Here is a 22,470-nt window from a genome sequence, read left to right on the forward strand (position 1 = left end):
TACAGTTAAATAGAAATGTTTTAGTGAATATCATTTATTTTAACATTTAACGTACAGGATCATTACAGGAACTATCTATGGTTTACCATTTCCTAGGAGGTAGGGGGAAAAAAAAAACAAATCAATCGTGTTTGTACCTTAGATCTTAACATATTTAGTAACTTAATTTGCACTTAAAACATTGCGTTGTATAACACGTGGAACTGTAATTACTAAAGTTATAGGTATGAGAAACAGGAAAAAAATGTCTACCTGAGAGTCAAGACTTAGTGAGAATCAGAATTTCAGACCTTAGGCAAATAGCATGCCTCAGAATTTCATTCTTTTCATCAGTAAAATGGGTTTTTGAGAAGATCAGTTCAGGAGATTAGTGTGAAGATTTAAAAAAGAACAGCAGCAGTAATAATGATAAAACAGCAATAAAGGCTGGTGTTTACTAGGTACCTAATATGTGAAGTAGCATTTAATTGTAGAACGTTGCTGTCATGATCCTTAAAGTGTTTGTGTTTTGGTTCGCAGGAACTTGTTTGTTTCTGACTCAGTGTCTTTCACAGTTTTAAGCAAATACAGAAAGTTCCTTTTTTTGGAAAAGGAATCAAGTGGGAGGAAAAGCCTCGATCTGTGTTATGAGCACTTCATATTATCAGTTTCTGCTTATTATGATGCTTCATCTTTACTAGGTTCTAAAAAATGTTTTATTTAGTTTGCAGATAGCTTCTCTTGTCTTGTCACAGGGGTTAGTTATCTCACTAGTTGAGACGCTTAAAAAATTCAAATGTTTTTCTCTGTTATAAAAGCCTATCTTATAACCCAATACAGTTTTCTTCCCACCCTCTGCATTATACTTTTAGCTATGGGTACTGGAAATTAACATTAGTTTGGCAAATATAAACAGTTTTTAACAATTTGGGATAACTTAATATTTTTTCATACCATTAAACTTATTTGTAAATCTCATTTTAGTAATGATAATATTTCCAGTTGTATGGATATCATATAATTTATTTACTGCTACTGCTGCTAAGTCGCTTCAGTCGTGTCCGACTCTGTACGACCCCATAGACAGCAGCCCACCAGGCTCCCCTGTCCCTGGGATTCTCCAGGCAAGAATACTGGAGTGGGTTGCCATTTCCTTCTCCAATGCATGAAGGTGAAAAGTGAAAGTGAAGTCGCTCAGTCCTATCCGACTCTGAGCGACCCCATGGACTGCAGCCTACCAGGCTCCTCCGTCCATGGGATTTTCCAGGCAAGAGTACTGGAGTGGGGTGCCATCGCCTTCTCTGATTTAACCATCCAATTAATTTATTTAACCATCCCATTAATTCTTATTATTCATATTTTTGGATCATTTTTATAATAATAATACAGTATATATCTGTGAAATATGTATTCTGAGTCAAAACATTCCTATTCTCTTCGTTTTTCTCTCTCTTTGTCTCTCACACACACACATACACACACACACTCTCACACTCTCTGTGTGTTTTTCTTGTAGTATACTCACTGAGGAACCTACTTCTGATATTCAGTTGCAGAGACAGAAAACTGCTCCAGTGCTGGGAGAATACTATTAATCACATGTGTTGAATTTAGTAAGAGACACTACTGTTTATACCACCCTTGTTTACTGTACTGTTTTGTTGACAATTTAAAAGTTTTCTTGGGTGATTTTGACTACATAACAATTTTGCCTCAGGCTTTGACAAATGGGCAACCTTATCCTGCCCATGTAACATCACTGAAATGGAAATTTTTGAATCAAATAATCTCATATTTGAGTTAGAAAGTTGATGGTTGATGAATATATGGTAAAATAGCTATATTACCATAAGCCCAGTTATCAACTGGCCTATAAGCCCAGGTGTCAAAGTCAAAATTATTATGTAGTCAAAATTGCCCAAGAAAACTTTTAAATCGTCAACAAAACAATACAGTAAACAAGGGTGGTATAAACAGTAGTGTCTCTTACTCAATTCAACCCATGCTGTTGTATTCTCCCAGTATTCTCCCAGCACTGGTGCAGTTTTCTGTCTCTGCAACTGAATATCAGACAACGAAGAATTGATGCTTTGGAACTGTGGTGTTGGAGAAGACTCTTGAGAGTCCCTTGGACTGCAAGGAGATCCAACCAGTCCATTCAAAAGGAGATCAGCCCTGAGATTTCTTTGGAAGGAATGATGCTAAAGCTGAAACTCCAGTATTTTGGCCACCTCATACAAAGAGTTGACTCATTGGAAAAGACCCTGATGCTGGGAAGGATTGGGGGCAGGAGGAGAAGGGGTCGACAGAGGATGAGATGGCTGGATGGCATCACCAACTCGATGGACATGAGTTTGAGTGAACTCCAGGAGTTGGTAATGGACAGGGAGGCCTGGCGTGTTGCAATTCATGAAGTCGCAAAGAGTCAGACACAACTGAGTGACTGAACTGAACTGAACTGAACTGATAGTTCAAGACAATAAGTTTAGTTTTGCTTTTCAATAAACAGTAGACGGTCTTCTTTTACTATAATTTATTCCTAGGATATAAATAGGAACAATGTAAGATGGGGATGGAATTACCGATCAGGAATACACAGTCAAATAACAAATAGGGTAATATAAAGGCAGCCGGAAATTTCTGGGATCACATAAAATAGCAAAATTTAAAGAACACCACTTTGAATTCTAGAGCTATGAGGCACCTTCAGGCTTATTCCCTTCTAGTCATTTCATTTTAGAAATGAGTATATACATATCCTATAGAGACCAGGAGGATTTACCAAAGTAATTAATGACAGAGACTGGAACCCAGATGGCCCAATTTCTAAGCCAGGGTCTTTCCACTATACTGTGCTGTTAAAAGTTTTGCAAAGACATATCAATTAAATGTAATGTATCTGTGAAACTATTGCTATACTGTATAATTAATTTACTTAGTTAAAATTAATGAACTTATTTTAGTGTACATTAATTAACAAATGAGCATTAATTTTGCTGTTGTAGAAGACATTCATAAATCATTTGGATGATGTGCCACTTTTAAAAGGCTGTACAGAGAGCTTACATTACTACTCTCTCTCTCCCTCAGCCACCACTTTTTCTTCCCAATCTTCACATAATTTACCCCATTCTTAATTGAAAATATTGTTGTTGTTATTCAGTCACTAAGTTGTGTCTGACTCTTTGTGACCCTATACACTGCAGCACGCTAGGCTTCCCTGTCATTCACTATCTCCTGGAGTTTGTTCAAACTCATGTCCATTGAGTTGATGATGACATCCAACCATCTCATCCTCTGTCACCCCCTTCTCCTCCTGCCCTCAATCTTTCCCAGCATCAGGGTCTTTTCCAGTGAATCAGCTCTTCACATCAGGTGGCTGAATTACTAGAGCTTCAGCTTCAGCATCATTCCTTCCAGTGAAAAATGTCGGGTTAGCTAAAAAGTTTGTTTGGGTTTTTCCATAAGATCTTACAGGAAAACTCAAACAAAACTTTTCAGTCAACCCAATATATCAAGGGCAGCTTTGAAGAATAGAGAACAAAAAAATACATGGGATATTTATGGTCATTTATATTGCATTTGTGTGCTGACTGAAAGGTTCTTTCAACAGCAGTTCAGAAGAGGATGACCTTTTTAAAATTAATTTTTATTGGAGTATAGTTGCTTTGCAGAGTTGTGTTAGTTTCTGCTGTACGCAAAGTGAATCAGCTGTGTGTTCACGTATATGCCCTCTGTTTTGGATTTCCTTCCCATTTAGGTCACTGCAGATTGAGCTATCCAGTAGGTCCTCATTAGTTATCTGTTTTATGCAGTGTCAATAGTGTGTGCATGTCAGTCCCAGTCTCCCAATTCATCCCACTCCCCCTTTCCCTCCTTGGTGTCCATATGTTTGTTCTCTATCTTTGTGTTTCTGTTTTGCAAATAAGATCATCTATACCATTCTTCTAGATTCCACATAGATGTGTTAATATACAATGTTTGTTTTTCTGAGGATGGCCTTTTAACCACCTTGCCCAGTTCCCATACTCCCCATTTATTGTTGCCCACATGGACCCTTGCCATAGAAGCAATGATTGCCTACATAATGGTATTGATAAATGAAGGACTAGTTAGACAGTGTCCAGTAGTCATGATATGAAGAAGGAGAGTGTTTTTGTAACTTCTTTATTTCCCAGCTTTCCCTAATATTCCTAATATTCCTAATATCCTAATATTAGGGAATTCCTAATATTAGGGAATTCCTAATTCCCTAATATTCCCAGCTTTCATGGAAAATGCTCAATAAGACTAGTTCACAAATTTCAAGGTTATGGGCAAGAAAAACCAGCGTTCAAGTTCTTTCCTACCCAAATCATTTATACTTGTACTTATTTCTTCATGGTATGAACACTTAAAAAGACCTCAAATTCCTTGTTTCTATTCTGTGCAGAAATAGGTGGCTGTCATTACCAGTACCAATTCCATCAAGAGAACAGGAGCATGTCCATCAACATCAAACTTTAGGTCAAAGTTCGGAAGAATTAACTTGAAACCAATAAGGCTACTCTTTATTTTTCATGCAAAAATGACAGAGGCCCTTTCAGGCAGAAGTGTGTCCTTGCTTTTGCATCATTTGAGAAGTGAAATATGTTGCTCTTTTTGAGAACTTGAATTCAGTATATCCCTTTTACTTCGTATAAAGGATGTGTACATAGTTTTCGTGCCTGACTTTTTATGACTCAGTTTAAAGACACAATATATAAATAATTTGTGTGCAGCATATCATTCATCCTTATGAAAAGTCATAATTTAAATCTTTAATTTCATTTTTATTGAACTCCTTATTTCTGTTTCATATTAACGATTTGGGTGAGTGAATTAAACTTGCTGTTGGATAGTAAGCATAAAGACATCCATTAATACTGTAGCTATATTTAATAGTAATGTCAAGATATGATGATGTAACACCAGTAAAGTAAAACCTCATTTGACACTATTCAGGTTGTTAGCAAGATGATGAAATTGATAAAGTTGATTGTTGAGAGGATATTTAATTAACATGGAGCACGCTTAGGAAAGGTTTGAAACTTTTACTTGCCATGCTGTTGGTTTGGTTAACTTCACAAGGTGCAATGATAAGCCTTTTCTCATTTTATCTGTATTGATTTGGACTTCAGAAAGTTGAAGGGAAGGTTTTTCAACTTCTCAAATTTTACTTCTGTCCAAAATGTTGTTTATTCTCCTTCTTATGTTATTCATAATCATTCCATAAGACAATTTTTTTCATATACATTGAGGAATTTATGATGTTGCAAAGAGCAAGCTGTCTTCCTAAAGTTAGGTCTGGACACATAAAGACAAATATGGTGCCATTAGAAAATTTTTAAGGACTCAAGAAATGATCTGAAAGAACTAACTGAAATTTTGAAACCTGTAATTCTTTCATTGATAACTAAATGGGAAAATTAGTCTTTCCATTGATAAATAATGCAGTGATTCTAGAACCAAAGAGATGGCACCAAGTTTATGATAGCCGTGTTCTTTGGAAATCATTGCATGGGTCATTGTTATTGCCCCAAAACCTCAGTATAAATTTCTATATTCTAAAATTATGCCACAGAAGGCAATTTTAAATGTAGTTTTAACTTAAATATTAAATATTCTGTATGATACAAAGCATAATACACACTCCAAAATGCTTACTGAATAATTACCATACATACAGCTTAGAAGATACATGCAAGTATTATATTTATTTTAATATAGATAGATAAAAATATTTATTTTTTATGAATGCAGAGTAAATTTTTAAAAATAATTTTTAATTGCTTACTTGTTTAAAATAATATTCAGTGGAGAAAATCCAGGATAAAAAAATCCAGGACAAATCTCTGGTTGCTTTCTGGAAATGTATTTTTCTGTTTCATTTACAGTATGATTAAAACATTGCATGTATTACTTTTAATATGGAAGATATAATAAGTAATATTTCAAAAGTCATTGTACTAAGGACTTCATGTGCGTTACGTATTATTTAATTCTTTGAAGAGTTCTCTGAGGTGGGAATTCCTTTATTCTGATTTTTGAGAAGAAACAAGCAAGGCCTATGGTTGCATGGCCTGGATCAGATAATAGTAGTGGGAAAGCTAGGATTTAAATTCAGGTCTGTCTTGATTGCAGAGCTGCGTCTCTTAATCACTCTTGCTCCCTTTTCCTGGAATTGCAGAGAATACAGGGTTTGTCTGTCTGGTGTTTACATGTAGATTTGTAAGCAGTGTTGAAAAATTGCAAAATGAGAAAATCATCAAAGAAAACCACAGACTTTGCAAATAATAGGTTTTGTCAATGACCTGCTGTTTTTGTGAGCTTTACCAGTATGAATAAGACAATAAAATCGAATCTTTTCCTCCCTTTAGCTTTGTAATAAAATAGTGTTTCTGGTGAGTTTTGTTGGAAATCGGGGTACGTTCACCCGAGGCTACCGAGCGGTCATCCTGGATATGGCCTTTCTCTACCACGTGGCGTATGTCCTGGTTTGCATGCTGGGCCTCTTTGTCCATGAATTCTTCTATAGCTTCCTGGTGAGTACATCTCTATGTGGACAGTCACTGCTGAAAAACATACACAATGCTGCTGCTTCTTATGCTTCTCTCTTTGATTTTTTTAAGCAGAGTCTGGCATTGAGGACAAATTATGTTATTTTTAGACTTGCCTAGGAAAATCATGCATTATTATTATTTTTTAGTCTTTTTCTCTGAGATACTACATAGGTGGTGCGATTCTTTATGTACTCTCTGAGACCCAGCTCTTGACCCAGGCTGCTTTGGGTTTTAGCCACATCATATTAGCTTAGAGATTCTTGACCAAGAAGAGGGATTTATTTTCTTGATACTGAATTCATTGTATTTATTTATAATCCCAAGTATTTTGTTTATCTTTAGAATGGCATATAAATAAACTGAGAGGGAAAGCTAACAGTTAGCAAAAAGACAGTGAGTTGTTTTAAGGACAGTCTTACAGTTTCAGATTTAAAATGGCATTGTTGTTAAACTTATTTACATATGTCTATTCATTGGATGGACTTGCAGATTTTTTCTAAAGTTGGATTTTGGTTTTGGTTTTGTTTTTTTGTTGATTATCAGTTTTCCTTCCTATGTGTATGCTCTCTAGCCATAAGCCAGGAGAGGAGTCAATACAAGTATATGATGTTTTGAACAGTAGAGCATTACCAGGTTAGCATCATGATGCCATAAGAGCAATTTCTTTATATCTTTAGCTCACAACTGATGTACAGAGGAGAGCACTACCCAGTAAAATAATTCCTAATGAACAAGCTGAAGATCTAAAAACATTATCTTGACTGGTTTGCTTACATCATGAGAGGCAAATCCATAGTCTCCTGCTGCCCTGTTATCCAGAACAGCCATGTAGGAGGATTCAATAAGATGCTACATTTTCATTTACCCTAAAGCAATGGAAAGAGCTGCAGTGAAGAGTGGATTTGTCCCTTATCAACATAAGGATACAAAATTACATTCAAGGCAGTTAAGTTAGATTAGTATTCAGCAATCAAAAGTAGATTTTTTTTTTCTAATCCAGGGATGCAAATGAATATCTTCTCTGCTCTGATTCACCATAAAACTTCCATTTAAAAAAATCTGCCTATGATATTTAATAAACAAGTTATATCATGTATTATATATGATATAATAGGTTATACCCAGAACCTTTTCCTGACTGTAATATGTAAAATTTATGACAGTGTTTTTATAAAAAACACCTCCCTATTTATAAAATGGATAGGTTTAGTATGAGAGACTAATAATATCAAGACCCATTAAAGAAATAATATGAAAAGCATGTGAAATGATGTATGTAACTCTGCATTATTGAAGGAAAGGTTTTTGACAAAATAAAGGTATATTTGAATTATTATATGAGTTGTTAGTAGTAATGTTACTTTTAATTTGTGTTAACTTATTTTCTTTTTGCATTTTCCTCATCTTTCATCTTTCAAATTGTACAACACTGATGCTAATTTGTCTTCATTGGGTTGATTATAAAAGGATATATTTCATTTTCATGTTTAGGGTACTAGAAGGACATTTTATTGAATATAGTGCTAAAATAGTATTTCAATGTATTTTTAAATATTTTTATATTTAAAAAATATATGAATATGCACTCTCAGTTATGTCCACAAATGCCCAGGCATCCTTTAACCAGTAATAAAAACCACACTCTAGATTTTTCTTTCAGAAATAGAAGGAACCATTCATCTGTCTAATGTCAATACCTTTGCCTTCTCAAACTTCTGATTCCATACATATGGAATGGGGTCCCAAAATATGTATTTTTTAGCAAGCATTCCATCGGCTTCTGAAAACTAGAAACTTTCAGAAACTATCCAGAAATGAACTGGATATTTTGCCAGACCTTTTCTTTTAGCCACTGTTCAACTGAGGAAAAAATCTCCTTTCTGTCAACTAAATGTTTAAATCAGTTAAATAAGCTGGGTCAATAATTTGGAAGCTGAATAAGCATTGCTTAATTTGTCTTTATGGAAGAATATGGACTTTATTTCTAAATGTTGTAGCTCCCTCTTGAGATAAACAGATAGCAAATAGTTAAACATATGTTTTTATATTTGACCATCATAAAATATCAGTGTCTTAAAGTGAGCAAACAAGTTAATATCTTTACAGCAATTATTTGCACAGCTGCAGTTAAATTGGTAAGTAACCATATGAGCCTCAGCACTTAGAAAAACAGTGTACAAAACCCTGGTGTTTCTGAAAGGATGAGTGACACTGATAATCTAAACCAGTTCAGAAATTCTAATCATTGCCCACAGGTAGTAGAAGACAAAGCCAATTATTCCAGTGTTAAAAATACTATTCATTTCTATACTGCTATTAATGCCTTCTTTAAAGTAACTGTTAATTTATTGCTTTTAACTAGCTTTTGATAATAAACAGGTACTTTCTGATGTTTAATTTCAACATTATAACAATAAGTAAAATTTTCCTTAATGTTGACAACAGATAGCAAACACATACCTAGGTTCTTAATTAGAGCATAGATTTTCTACTACTAAATACAAAATAGATAGTAACCCATTAGAGGAAATGAATTAGCACTGTGTATTAGACTTTTGTTTCCACAAGTATATACTAAAGTAATAGATTTTGCCCTCATTCTACCTGTTTAACTAAGAAAGATGTTTACACATCTCAAATATTTTTAAATTGCATACTTTTTCTATTAATATTATAGTGGGCTCATAAAATTGAATTCTTGTCATCTCACCTCTAATCCCTTAATTAAACAATACATTGAATGAATCTGTCAATTATTCATCACGTAGGTGAACATAATTCAGCATTTTCACATTAGCTATTTTACTTATTCCAGAGGCAACTGCAGAATATTAGAAAGATTAAAAAGAGGGAATAAGCAGCTAAGTTGATTACTTATAATATTATAATTCTAAATTCAAATTTGAATTTTTTGTGCTATTTCCATGTCTTAAAAAATTGATATTTTGTTGGTTAGGAAATCAACAGATGCACATTATATATTATGTTAGAGTTATCTTTATTGAAAAGCAGTTTATTAATACATTCCAACTAGAGAAGAAATGCCTATCTTGGTTCATTTTTAAGGTCTTATTTATATTGTTATTCTCTCATGGATAAACTGAAATGGCTGCATTTGTATTTGTGATTACCCTGGTATTTGTTGCTTCATTGTATTTTTTTCCCTGCTTTTGTTTTCTTTTCTTTTTTTTTCCTGTAGCTTTTTGATTTGGTATATAGAGAAGAGACCCTGCTCAATGTCATAAAAAGTGTCACACGGAACGGCCGATCCATTATTCTAACTGCAGTTCTTGCCCTCATCCTTGTCTACCTGTTTTCCATTATTGGGTTCCTTTTTCTGAAGGATGACTTCACTATGGAGGTGGATAGGCTGAAAAACAGAACTCCCATCACAGGTAATGCAGTTAATATCCTTACAGAACTCGCAGGTTTGATCCCTGGGTTGCAATGATCCCTAGAGAAAGAAATGACAACCAACTCCAGCATTCTTGCCTAGGAAACCCCATGGACAGAGGATCCTGGTGGGCTGCAATCCATGGGATGGCAAAGAGTTGGACATAGTGACTGAACACACACAGCTTGTACATAGCTTGTTAAGAGGATCACAGATAAACACTAATGGAGGCAATGTTATCTTTCATTGCTTTGAAAACATTTTCTTATTCACTAAGAGCTCATGAGTGTGAAATACCCATAGGCTGTATGTTAGCTGACAGTGTATACTATTTAGGAAAATCTTTGTACAAGAAGCATCACATAAGCTCAGTCTCAGAACAGGTTTCAACAGTTGTTGACTGTACTCCAGGAGACAGTTGACAATTTCAATTCAGGGTAACTGCTTTGAGATTCTTTTCCTTCTTTCCTCCTCTTTTTCCCATTGTGGGCTATCTCTCCCAAGAATATCCAGCATCATTCACAACCATTATTTCATACATTTTTCTTACAGTACATTATATTATACTTGAATAATTGGAAAGTATAAATGCTCAAAGTATTGTCATTAATACTGTCAGAATTAAGACTGTCCATGAGTCTGTGGCTGTCAGAATTTCTGTGTGATATTTATTTTTGTTGTCTGACTGGTTAGCCATGCCCCATTTATACTCACTGTGATTCTTGAGATGTGAGGGGTGATTCTTTCTGTCTTACTTTGGATTTTTTATTTATTATTTTCCCTGATGATTTCTTTTTTCCCTTTTGCCTACATTTGTTGTTTTGGTTAAATTTCATTCTTACTCTCGTTTCACTCTCCTGTTTTGCTAGATGGACATCATAGTTACTGCACTTTGCTAACAGTTTCTCTGGGTGATTCCACTGCCTGTGGATTGCAGGGAAGGGAAGCCACAAAATAACACTCTCTTTCTTCAAACCATCAAATTTAAAAGCAGGATTGAATTAGTGGTGCTTTTAAAATATGGGATAATTAAGTGGCATTTAAATCTATTAGAGTCTAAGTGATCAAAGCGTAGAATAGAAACATCATATACATAAGTTGAAAGTTATTAGACTTGAGACTGAATTTCAGACCTAGGTAGTAGTCTTTGTTCACAGCCACATTGTACATTTTCTGCTATGACCTTTCTTGTTCTTCCTTAAATGTTTCTTTATCCAGAGATTTACAGGTATAAATATTTATAGGAAAACCTCATCTGTACAAATACACCCAAAACTCCACTTGTACTAAACTGTGAATTCCTATTCTCAAAAATCTTTGTCTTAAGTATTTACTAGGCTTAATCATATTGATTTATTCAATACAGAGTAAGTCTGACCCTTGAGTGAAGTTGTTCAGTTGTGTCCGACTCTTTGTGACCCCGTGGACTGTAGCCCACCAGGCTCCTCTGTCCATGGGATTCTCCAGGCAAGAATACTTGAGTGGGTAGCCATTTCCTTCTCCAGGGGATCTTCCCAACCGAGGGATCGAACCCAGGTCTCCCGCTTTGCAGGCAGATGCTTTAACCTCTGAGCCACCAGGGAAGTCCAGGAAGCCTGACCCTTGGGCATCATAATTTCTGGATTCAAATGTATATAGTCATTATTGTTTTATGAATCTTGTAGTAAATAATTTTAATTGTGTTGTTTTAAAAGTAGGTTAGTGTCTTGAGAAAGAAAAATGGAACTGGAGGAATCAACCTACCTGACTTCAGGCTCTACTACAAAGCCACAGTTATCAAGACAGTATGGTACTGGCACAAAGACAGAAATATAGATCAATGGAACAAAATAGAAAGCCCAGAGATAAATCCACGCACATATGGACACCTTATCTTTGACAAAGGAGGCAAGAATATACAATGGATTAAAGACAATCTCTTTAACAAGTGGTGCTGGGAAATTTGGTCAACCACTTGTAAAAGAATGAAACTAGAACACTTTCTAACACCATATACAAAAATAAACTCAAAATGGATTAAAGATCTCAACGTAAGACCAGAAACTATAAAACTCCTAGAGGAGAACATAGGCAAAACACTCTCTGACATACATCACAGCAGGATCCTCTATGACCCACCTCCCAGAATATTGGAAATAAAAGCAAAAATAAACAAATGGGACCTAATTAAACTTAAAAGCTTCTGCACATCAAAGGAAACTATTAGCAAGGTGAAAAGACAGCCTTCAGAATGGGAGAAAATAATAGCAAATGAAGCAACCGACAAACAACTAATCTCAAAAATATACAAACAACTCCTACAGCTCAACTCCAGAAAAATAAATGACCCAATCAAAAAATGGGCCAAAGATCTAAATAGACATTTCTCCAAAGAAGACATACAGATGGCTAACAAACACATGAAAAGATGCTCAACATCACTCATTATCAGAGAAATGCAAATCAAAACCACTATGAGATACCATTTCACACCAGTCAGAATGGCTGCGATCCAAAAGTCTACAAATAATAAATGCTGGAGAGGGTGTGGAGAAAAGGGAACCCTCTTACACTGTTGGTGGGAATGCAAACTAGTACAGCCACTATGGAGAACAGTGTGGAGATTCCTTCAAAAACTGGAAATAGAACTGCCTTATGATCCAGCAATCCCACTGCTGGGCATACACACTGAGGAAACCAGAAGGGAAAGAGACACGTGTACCCCAATGTTCATCGCAGCACTGTTTATAATAGCCAGGACATGGAAGCAACCTAGATGTCCATCAACAGATGAATGGATAAGAAAGCTGTGGTACATATACACAATGGAGTATTACTCAGCCATTAAAAAGAAAACATTTGAATCAGTTCTAATGAGGTGGATGAAACTGGAGCCTATTATACAGAGTGAAGTAAGCCAGAAGGAAAAACACCAATACAGTATACTAACGCATATATATGGAATTTAGAAAGATGGTAACGATAACCCTGTATACGAGACAGCAAAAGAGACACTGATGTATAGAACAGGCTTATGGACTCTGTGGGAGAGGGAGAGGGTGGGAAGATTTGGGAGAATGGCATTGAAACATGTGAAATGTCATGTATGAAACGAGATGCCAGTCCAGGTTCAATGCACGATGCTGGATGCTTGGGGCTGGTGCACTGGGACGACCCAGAGGGATGGTATGGGGAGGGAGGAGGGAGGAGGGTTCAGGATGGGGAACACATGAGAAATAAAGGAATAAAAAATTTTTTAAAAAAATTAAAAAAAAAATAAGAAAAAAAAAATAAAAAAAATAAAAGTAGGTTGGTGTCATTATATTATGGATATATTTTCCTTAGAAATATTATATTTTAAAGTCTTTTATGTCTTTTTTTTTTACAAAATAAGTAGACTGAAACTAAAATGTCAAGATCATCACTAAAAATAATTATATGTTTATATGAAAACTGTTAAATAAAGCATTTGTAAATGCTATACAAATCTAGCACTCAAAACCAGCTAACTAAGTTAAACTTTTGATTCTTCAAAGACTGAGAGCTTTTTGTTTCATAGAGAGTGTGTGTATGTGATACCATTTCCTTGGAAAATCACTCATATTTACGTTGTTGTTCATTGTTCAGTCACTCTGTCATGTCCAACTCTTTGCGACCCCATGGACTGCAGCACGCCAGGCTTCCCTGTCCTTCACTAACTCCCAAAGTTTGCTCAAAATCATGTCCATTGAGTTGGTGATGACATCCAACCATCTTATCCTCTGTCTCCCCCTTCTCCTGCCCATAATCTTTCCCAGCACCAGGGTCTTTTCCAATGAGTCAGTTCTTCGCATCAGGTGGCCGAAATAATGGAGCTTTGGCTTAATTTCTAATTCTGTATATTATGGCTGTTGATACATAGCATAAAGTTTATCTTTCAGTTATTAAACACTATTTTCTCCCAGAGTTGAGTGAAATTGTCAAAGATACACATCTGGAGAGCAAGTGAAATTGGGAGTATATAAATACACAACCCTTCAGGGAATGTGAAGAGTCAGGGAGCAAAGAGGAGGTTGAGATTGTAGAGTGAATGACAGGAGCATCACAGGCACGTGGGAGAACAGGGGACCGATAATTTGCCAATGGCCTTGGGAATTCAGCACAATGCAGATCCCACCTTTGGCACCAGTAGAATCTGACTCTCTAGGTGCAGGAGGCTCCATCTGACAGTGTTCAGGGGAATCCACATGTTAGGTGAGCCCAAGGAGTTGGAGAGAAAGTGGTGTTGCCAGGTGGAGGGTCCGGAGTCTCCCCTGCTCTCCCTCTTCCCTCTCCTCAGCGCTGGCCTCCTATCTCTCAACCTCCTTTCCTCTTCCCAGAAAACTGTAGAAACTTCCCAGATGGCTTCAGATGGCATCCTCTCTTCTGCTCGTCCATGTCATTCATTGCAGCCATGGCTCTGGTTCTGTGTCTTATGCATTCAGAACCTTGCTGGATCCTGGGCTGGCTGTGGAATGCTTTGTTTAAAATCCTTAGCCTGGAAGCTCTGCCTCGTCTGTGCCTTTGCGGTGCCCCTTTTCATAACAGCTGGTTCCCGGAACTGCAACCTTTGCTCTCTACCTATGTAAATCCTATCTCCTCGAGATGGATCTTTTTCTGAAAAGCTTTGTATTTTCCTTTTTAGAATTCCCTTCTCCCTCTCCTGATGTACTCCTTCACTTCACCTGTACTTCACTTCCTTTATTCAGCTATAACTATGTCTGTATGTCTCTGTGTTCCCTAATGTGGGTTCTTCAAGGCCCCAACTCTGAGCCCTCAGAGCCTAGCACAAAGTGAGTAAATATTTACTAATTTAAGGGAATGGCTATAAGGGACACTCAGGAACCTCACCTCTCTTTCTCTGACCACCTGACTCACACTACACCAGTGATATACCTGCCAAGCTGCCCCAGTCAGGGTGCGGGGAGAGACAGAGGTGAAATCGGCGACCTCCTTCCTCATAGACCCCAGCTCTCTCATCTCCAGGGCTTGTGTCAGCAGCAAACCCAGGCCTAGTCCCTCTCCTCATCACATGACCGAACTCCAGCCACCATTCTCCATTTCCACCCTCTCCTCATTAAACAACCAGGCTAACCTTGCGGGGGTGCTGCCCTGAAATGCACTTGAATGTTTTTTCAGTGTATGAAAATGAACGGATGGAAGAGGAAATGGCAGCCCACTCCAGCATTCTTGCCTCGGAAATCCCCTGGACAGAGGAGCCTGGCAGGCTACAGTCCATGGGGTCACAAAGAGTTAGATACAACTTAATGGTTAAACAACCAAGAAGACAATAAACGAAATGTGCTTAAAGGGGGAAAAAAAAAAAGTGAACCAAATCCTCTCCCTGTATCTTCTGGACTTTCCTTGATGGCTTCATCAAGGAAAATAAATGGGTTTGAGAGGAATGAACCTCTTCACTTTGTTACTAACAGCAAACTATGTGAAACTTTTTTATGTGGAGAAGAAGGTTGCTATTTTCTGTTACATCTGGGCCAGGGAGGTAGGTGGTAAGCCAGCAAGCAGATGGATCCTTGGGGACTAAGGACAAAAAGGAAGATCCGGAAAGGGATCTGGCAGATGATTCTCGCTTCCTTGAGATACTTTATGCCCTGTGCCCAGGAGCCCACATTTTACAGTTAGAGCTGCCACCTCCAGCCATGGGCATCAGTGGCTGAGAGCTCATGGGGGTGCCAACGACCCTGGGGGACCGTGTTGCTGGCATTTCCAAGTCACAGCCCTGAATGCATTTGGCCATGGGAAACTTGTTATACAGGGTGGTTAGCGCCTACAGAATTATTAATACTTTATCTCAGCCACTTTAAAAAGACAGAAAAGGCTTTTAGTGGGTTGGTCCAAGAACCTATTCTCTATTTATAAAATTGCTTCAGTAGGCAAAACTGTATTCAGAGTTCCACACTAACTTAACCAAAACCTTTAGGAAGGCAGCTAATTTGGAGTAATAGTGCCTTTTATGTGTGTGCCTTTGTAATTTATGCTCACTTCTTGTCACTTGTATATTCACCTCTTTACCCTGTCTCTGCTGTGTGTTCTCAGGTAGCAATGCAGTTCCTACGATGACTTTAACTTCAATCCTGAGTACGTGCGAAAAGGACAACTGCTCACCTACAATACCAGCTTCAAATACAGGTTTGTAAAAGGGGCTCCAGGACAGCATGAACTCAATGATTCTGAAGTTATGTTTAGTTGATTAAAGTTATTACAGCTTGAGGCTTCCCTGATGGCTCATTCGATAAAGAATCCACCTGCAATGCAGGAGACCAGGGTTCAACCCCAGGGTTGGGAAGATTCCCCTGAAGTTAGAAAGTTGCTCTGAAAATTTCATGGTGAGTTGAAATAGAATGGAGGGTAAAAGAACCTAAAAGTTTCAAACTAGAGAAAGGATTCTCATATCCAACATTTTGTATTCTCACCCTGTTCTTTATATAATTTCTAATCATGAGAATTTTTCAGATTTACTCTGTGGTACATACTGCTAAAAATGCTGTTACTATATTGCAAAACCATACTGCACTAAGCAAGACCCTTTCCACTGTTTAGCCTTTCACTAAGAGTGTATTACCTTTAACAAAAGAATCCATCCATTAACAAAGAATGGAAAAGCATGGGTTTAGAACTCAAAAGGCTTGGTTATAATTCCTGACCTGTCGCTTTCTAGATTTAGGTCTTGTATATATTATGTAAATTTCCTAGATTTTGTTCAGATGGCTTGTCCTAACAGAGAGGAAGGAAGGAAGGGAGGCAGGCAGGGAGATAAGGAGGTAATAGATAGATATATAGATAGATAGATAGATAGGGCTTATGATATTTTCTTGCCTGCAAGGAACAAATGTAACCATACATACAAAAAATTTTTTAAACTGTACATTGTCCTCTTAGGATGTGGCAGGAATTTGGAAACTAGGGCATATGTGAAATTTAATGAATTGTAGAAGGAATTAGTGATCTATTTCCAGAAGCAGCAGAGATTTAGGAAGTGTTTAGATATTTCAAGAGTTCTATATATAAAAAAGGAATGGATTTAATCTCTGTGATATATACAAAAGGCAAAATTGGACTCAGAGAAAGTGAGGGAAGCAAGAGTTAAACACAGCATAAGGATGGATTTCCTCCCTTCCATCCAGAAGGATATTGTTTAGTCATAACAATAGAGGATTTTTCCCCAAGTTGCTTCTTACCATATGATGTCGCACTATTGCTTGAAGCCCAACAAAAACGAACAATCCCTTCTACTGACTGAATGTTTCATTCTCTATGACCTAAAGGGCGAGTTAAACACATTCATATGTTCCATTGTGCTTTGAAGGTGGCTCAGTCGTAAAGAATCTGCCTGCCAGTGCAGGAGATACAGGAGATGCAGGTTTGATCCCTGGGATGGGAAGATCCCCTGAAGGAGGGCAGGTCCCTGGGTTGGGAAGATCCCCTGGAGGAAAGCATGTCAACTCACTCTAGTATTTGTGCCTGGAAAATCCCATGAACACAGAAGCCTGGTGGGCTACAGTCCATAGTGTCGTAAAGAGTCAGACGTGGCTGAGCAAGCACGCACGTGTATGTTCCATTCCCATGTGCCAGCAGCTCTAGGCACTGTGAGCAGAGACCACTCAGACTTCTTTTCTCCCTGACCTCCTGGGTACCCAGTTCAGGCCTATAAACCACAAACCAGTTTGTTCTCTCTTTGTGTAGCTTTACTGTGCTCTGCAGTTTCTGAAATCCCATTACATGCCTCCTCAGGCTTGTACACCTCCAATCTCTTCATTCTTGCCTATGTATTATGGCCATGACTCGTCATGTAACACTCCAAGGCAAGAGGTTGAATGGGGTGATCATTTTCAGGATAGTGCAATTTGCAGTCACACCACACTCTTGACCCATATTTGACTGACTCTCAGTTAAAATGCTGTTCTTCAGTGGTTCAGCTATCAAGCCATAAATGCCTATTCTGTGGTCACGTAATTGGGAGTTTGGGATTTCAAGTATAAAACCATGCATTTATATTTATATATTTCTGCCAACCCATAGCCCCAGGCTGTCCCAGTTTTCCCTGTGAATAGAGGAGGGGCGTCTTGACCAGATGGTCTCTAGGTTTCAGGTCCCTTCCAGTGCTCACGTGCCATGAGCTCATGGTGTCCTAATGAATCGTGATTCTGTTAAGCAGTATATTCATTCTCTCTCGTGTCATCGTCAAGTCTGATAAGCTCTAAAACAGGGGTTAGCAAACTTGGCCCATGGGGAAATCTGAGAAAAAAACATGTCAAATGTCACTTGTTTCTGTACAGCTCTCAGGCTAAGAATGTTTGCAACTGAATTCATTGACTTTATTTATAGTCTCAAATATTGTTATGTGTCTTTAGAATGGCATATAAATAAAATAAGAGGGAAAGTTAACTCAGCAAAAAGAGAATGAGTATTTTTAATGACAGTCTTAAAGTTTCATATTTAATATGTAGCTTTTGTTAAACTTATTTGCATTAAAGTTTTTTTTTTCCTTTAAAGAAAAAGATGCATTGGAGACTATATGTAACCCACAAGGCCTAAAATATTTGTCTTGTGGCTCTTAACAGAATAAATTTTGCCAGCCTCTAGAAGATTTTCACAAAAGGTGCTAGAAATGTTACATGGAGACAATGCTAAGAACAGAGTCCTTGGCATGCAGCCACTGAAAACAAACTTGCAGATTGTTGTAGGCACGTTTTGTGCATCATTCACCCACAAAGAAATCTGTCTTAAATAAACTACCATTTAGCCCATGTTCCTCTGTCTTTAAAAAAAAATATATGACATGAGGCTACTTCTTAATGCCTCCTTGCCAAAGCCTGGATACGTAAAATCTGCCAGTATTCTCAATTTGAGGTTAGTCAGAACCCATATTGTCTTTCTTTTGATCCTGACTCCTTCCCACATTATCCTTTAAATGACATCCCTTATCTGGGGGAATCAGCATTAATCTTATTTGTCATAGTTTGCAGAGTTTATCATAATATCAAGTTCAGGTCTGTAGATGTTTCTCTTCTCTTGCCATTATCCATGATTCAAAAAAATCACAGACAGCTATTTCAAAGATGTAGACCTAGTTTAAGTAGCTGGCTAAATTTAAATCGCTCTTGGGATCTTTCGGCTACCTTGAACATCAATTTATTGTCTTAAGTACTTGTTACTTCTTCAATTCAACATTCTTTCTCCTTGACCGAATATGAAAACAAGTATGTTAAAAAATTTACTTTCTTGTTAGCAAAAGTATTTTAACAACATGATCTCAAGTAGAGTGGCCAGGCAAGAAAGAATACTGGATTGGGTTGCCATTTCCTCTTCTAGAGGATCTTCCTGACCCAGGGATCGAACCCACTTCTGCTGCATCTTCTGCACTGGCAGATGGATTGTTTACCACTGTACATTGGCACAGGGGGCCGGAAAATTCTTTGCTGTGGGGACTGTCTTGCGCATTGCAGGATACTTAGTAGCATCTCTGGTCCCTCCCCTCTAAATGCCAGTAGGATTCCTGCCTTGTTACTGTTGCTATTCATTGCCAAGTCGTGTCCAGCTCTTTGTGACCTCATGGACTGCAGCAGGCCACATCTCTCTATCCCTCACCATTTCTCAGAGTTTGCCCAAGTTCATGTCCATAGAATGTGATGCCATCCAACCATCTCATCCTCTGTTGCCCTCTTCTCCTTCTGCCTTCAATCTTTCCCAGCATCAGGGTCTTTTCCAATGATTGGGCTGTTTGCATCAGATAGCCTAATTATTAGAACTTCAGTTTCAGTATCAGTCCTTCCAGTGAGTATTCAAGGTTAATTCCCTTTATGAAAAGGAAAAAAAAAATTTTTTTTTCCTTTTTTAAAAAACAAATATACTGAAACAGTGGTTTGATTTTAAGAGGAAAATATTGGTTTGTCAGTAAACCAACAAAGAAACTGGTGTTCCTCCTGCCAGAGTTTATTAGGGAGGCTGACCCAGCACAGCAGCTGAGCATCAGTGGTGCTTGTCCACCACTCAGCATCCAGAAGCTCTAAGGTGCAGTGTGAGAGCCGTGGGAGCCCACTTGCCAAGAATGAGGTCCTCCAGGTCATACATGGGCGCACACATCCCAGGATGTGGCTGTCCAGCTCTGTGCAAGTCTGCGAATTTCAGGCTTTTGTCAGTTCCCCAGGCCTTGTTGTAGATGCTCAGCCAGGTATTCTGGTGTCATTGTTTCACATATTCTCACTAAATGTGATATTTTGACCTTAACATTTAACACAATGAAGTATTTTTGTAAATTAGAAATTAAGCCAAATCAGTACAGATCCTCAGTGATGACAGTGATATATTAATAATTATGAAAACCTTGTGTATTCATTCATTTATCCATACAACAACATTTGTTGAGTCTCTATTATGGGCCAGCCATTGAATAAAAGATAATCCTGGACATTATGGAATTTATAAAATAGTGAGGGAAGCAAAGTTGCAAAATATGGAACTATGTATGGTGCTATGATAGGTAATCACAAGAGAGCCTGGCTGTTGACAATCAGAGAAGCCCTTCTGAGGAGGGATTATTTACACTGAGATTTGGAGGATAAAGGGGGCCAGTCAGGCCAAGAGGAAGAAAAAGCCATCTAGACTCAGGGAACTGCATAAATGAAGGCCTTGAGGCATGTTCAAGGATAGAAAAATGCTACTAACTATCCTCATATTATAGGTAGAAACACTGAAGGACAGAGCCATTCAGTAAGATCACAGCTAGTAAATCAATTTAGATCTCTGATTCAAGGCCTATGTTCCAGCCTTCTAAATTTTATCACCTCCTAATTAAAGGATTAATCTCTACAAATTATTTATTTCCTAGCCAAAATTTAGAGATTGTTATAATTCTGCCTACCACATTGCCTTTCCCCTAAGAGTGCTTAGATTTTCTTTATGCATATTGTCTTCTGAGGCAATTTCTTAAAAAATAAATCTTCTCTCTTATGTGTTTATCAACTGGAGTTAATGCTCTCACCTGTCCCCCTGGCCTGAGGATGCTTGGCAATGTCTGGAGACATTTCTGGTGGCCATGACTCTGGGAAGAGTCCTACTGGCATTTAGAGGGTAGGGACCAGAGATGCTACTAAGTATCCTGCAATGCGCAAGACAGTCCCCACAGCAAAGAATTTTCCGGCCCCCTGTGCCAATGTACAGTGGTAAACAATCCATCTGCCAGTGCAGAAGATGCAGCAGAAGTGGGTTCGATCCCTGGGTCAGGAAGATCCTCTAGAAGAGGAAATGGCAACCCAATCCAGTATTCTTTCTTGCCTGGAAAATTCCATGGACAGAGGAGCCTGATGGCTCCAATCCATGTGGTCGCAAAGAGTTGGGCACAACTGAACACAGCACAAATGTCAATAGTATTAAGACTGAGAAACCCTGTTCTGTCATAAATCCTGTTTGGATACTGGTTTATATTATAGCTCTGAATGCACATGAATAAAAGATTTCCCACAGTACCACTATAACCCGTCACTTTTACCTACTACATTATACAGAGAACAGAACTTTTCCTTTTTCCCTATGGACAGATGGGGACAGTTCTTCCAGGCATAGCACCCCAGGGGCAGAGTCTCCATTTTTTTAGGCTGGACCTGAGCTAGAAGTTGTAGGGAAAGCTGGGTATGATTTTGCAAGGAAAGCTCCCAGAGTAGGGAGGAAAGAATCCTGCAGGGATTTCAGCACTGGAGGTGTGATAGAGAGGCTGGTGGGAGATAGAGTTGGTGGCCATAGCTGTTCATCATTAGGGATCATTCCTAAATGAGTATTAAAAGCTACAGGAAAGCTTGTATTAATCTCCTTTTCCTTCTGTGCCCTTTTTACATTTGACATGGTAAGTGATGAAATCCATTTGATTGAAAATGGATTTGATCTTGGAGCCCTGGCCACCTTGAAATTTTGGCCACATGTGTTTAACTGCAAAAGTAGAATGAAAGCTAGAACCTGGGGTTTGTTGTCCAGCATGTGTCACTTAGATTTAAAAATAACTTTGCTATGTGTAAGACCAGGATGAAATTTTAATTTGCAAGCCCTAGTGTGCATTTGTGAAGGTTTTGGTTTGTCACCTAGTGGACAGCAGGTTCACATTACAGAAGACCCAGACACACACAGGAGCATGATAACAAGCCTCGCGGGGAGTGGGAGGCTGAGCTGCCAGCTCCTGGGGAAGCTCCACGAACGTGGGTAGGGTCATTGTCCCAGAGGCAGCAAATCCTCATGGCAGCTGGCAACCAACTGTGGTTGAATAAAGAAACAAAAAACCTTTTATTTGCTGCAGACCTCCCTGACTTCCTGGAAAAAAAAATTCTCTTTTTAAAAAAAAAAAACTGATTTTCAAAAAAAGTAAGATTTTTTTGAGGCAAGAGCTGGACATGGCTGAGCATGTGCATATGCATATTATATATATAATATGCGTGTGTGGGTGTTAAAGCCTCTTCAGTAATGTCCAACTCTGTGCAACCTGTGGACTGTAGCCTGCCAGTCCCCTCTGTCCAT

At 38.0% G+C, this 22,470-nt stretch overlaps 1 protein-coding gene across 3 annotated transcripts in view; it reads left to right on the top strand.

The window, feature by feature from the left end:
• ITPR2 (inositol 1,4,5-trisphosphate receptor type 2) overlaps nt 1-22,470 on the top strand; it is a 591,729-nt gene that overhangs the window by 482,295 nt on the left and 86,964 nt on the right. For all 3 annotated transcript variants that reach the window (XM_024991354.2, NM_174369.2, XM_059886107.1), the window contains 3 exon segments: nt 6,378-6,542; nt 9,760-9,955; nt 16,006-16,098. In XM_024991354.2, coding sequence (XP_024847122.1) covers nt 6,378-6,542; nt 9,760-9,955; nt 16,006-16,098 — 454 coding nt within the window.

Source organism: Bos taurus, chromosome 5, assembly GCF_002263795.3.
Source record: "Bos taurus isolate L1 Dominette 01449 registration number 42190680 breed Hereford chromosome 5, ARS-UCD2.0, whole genome shotgun sequence".
In the NCBI taxonomy this organism is placed as follows: domain Eukaryota; kingdom Metazoa; phylum Chordata; class Mammalia; order Artiodactyla; family Bovidae; genus Bos; species Bos taurus.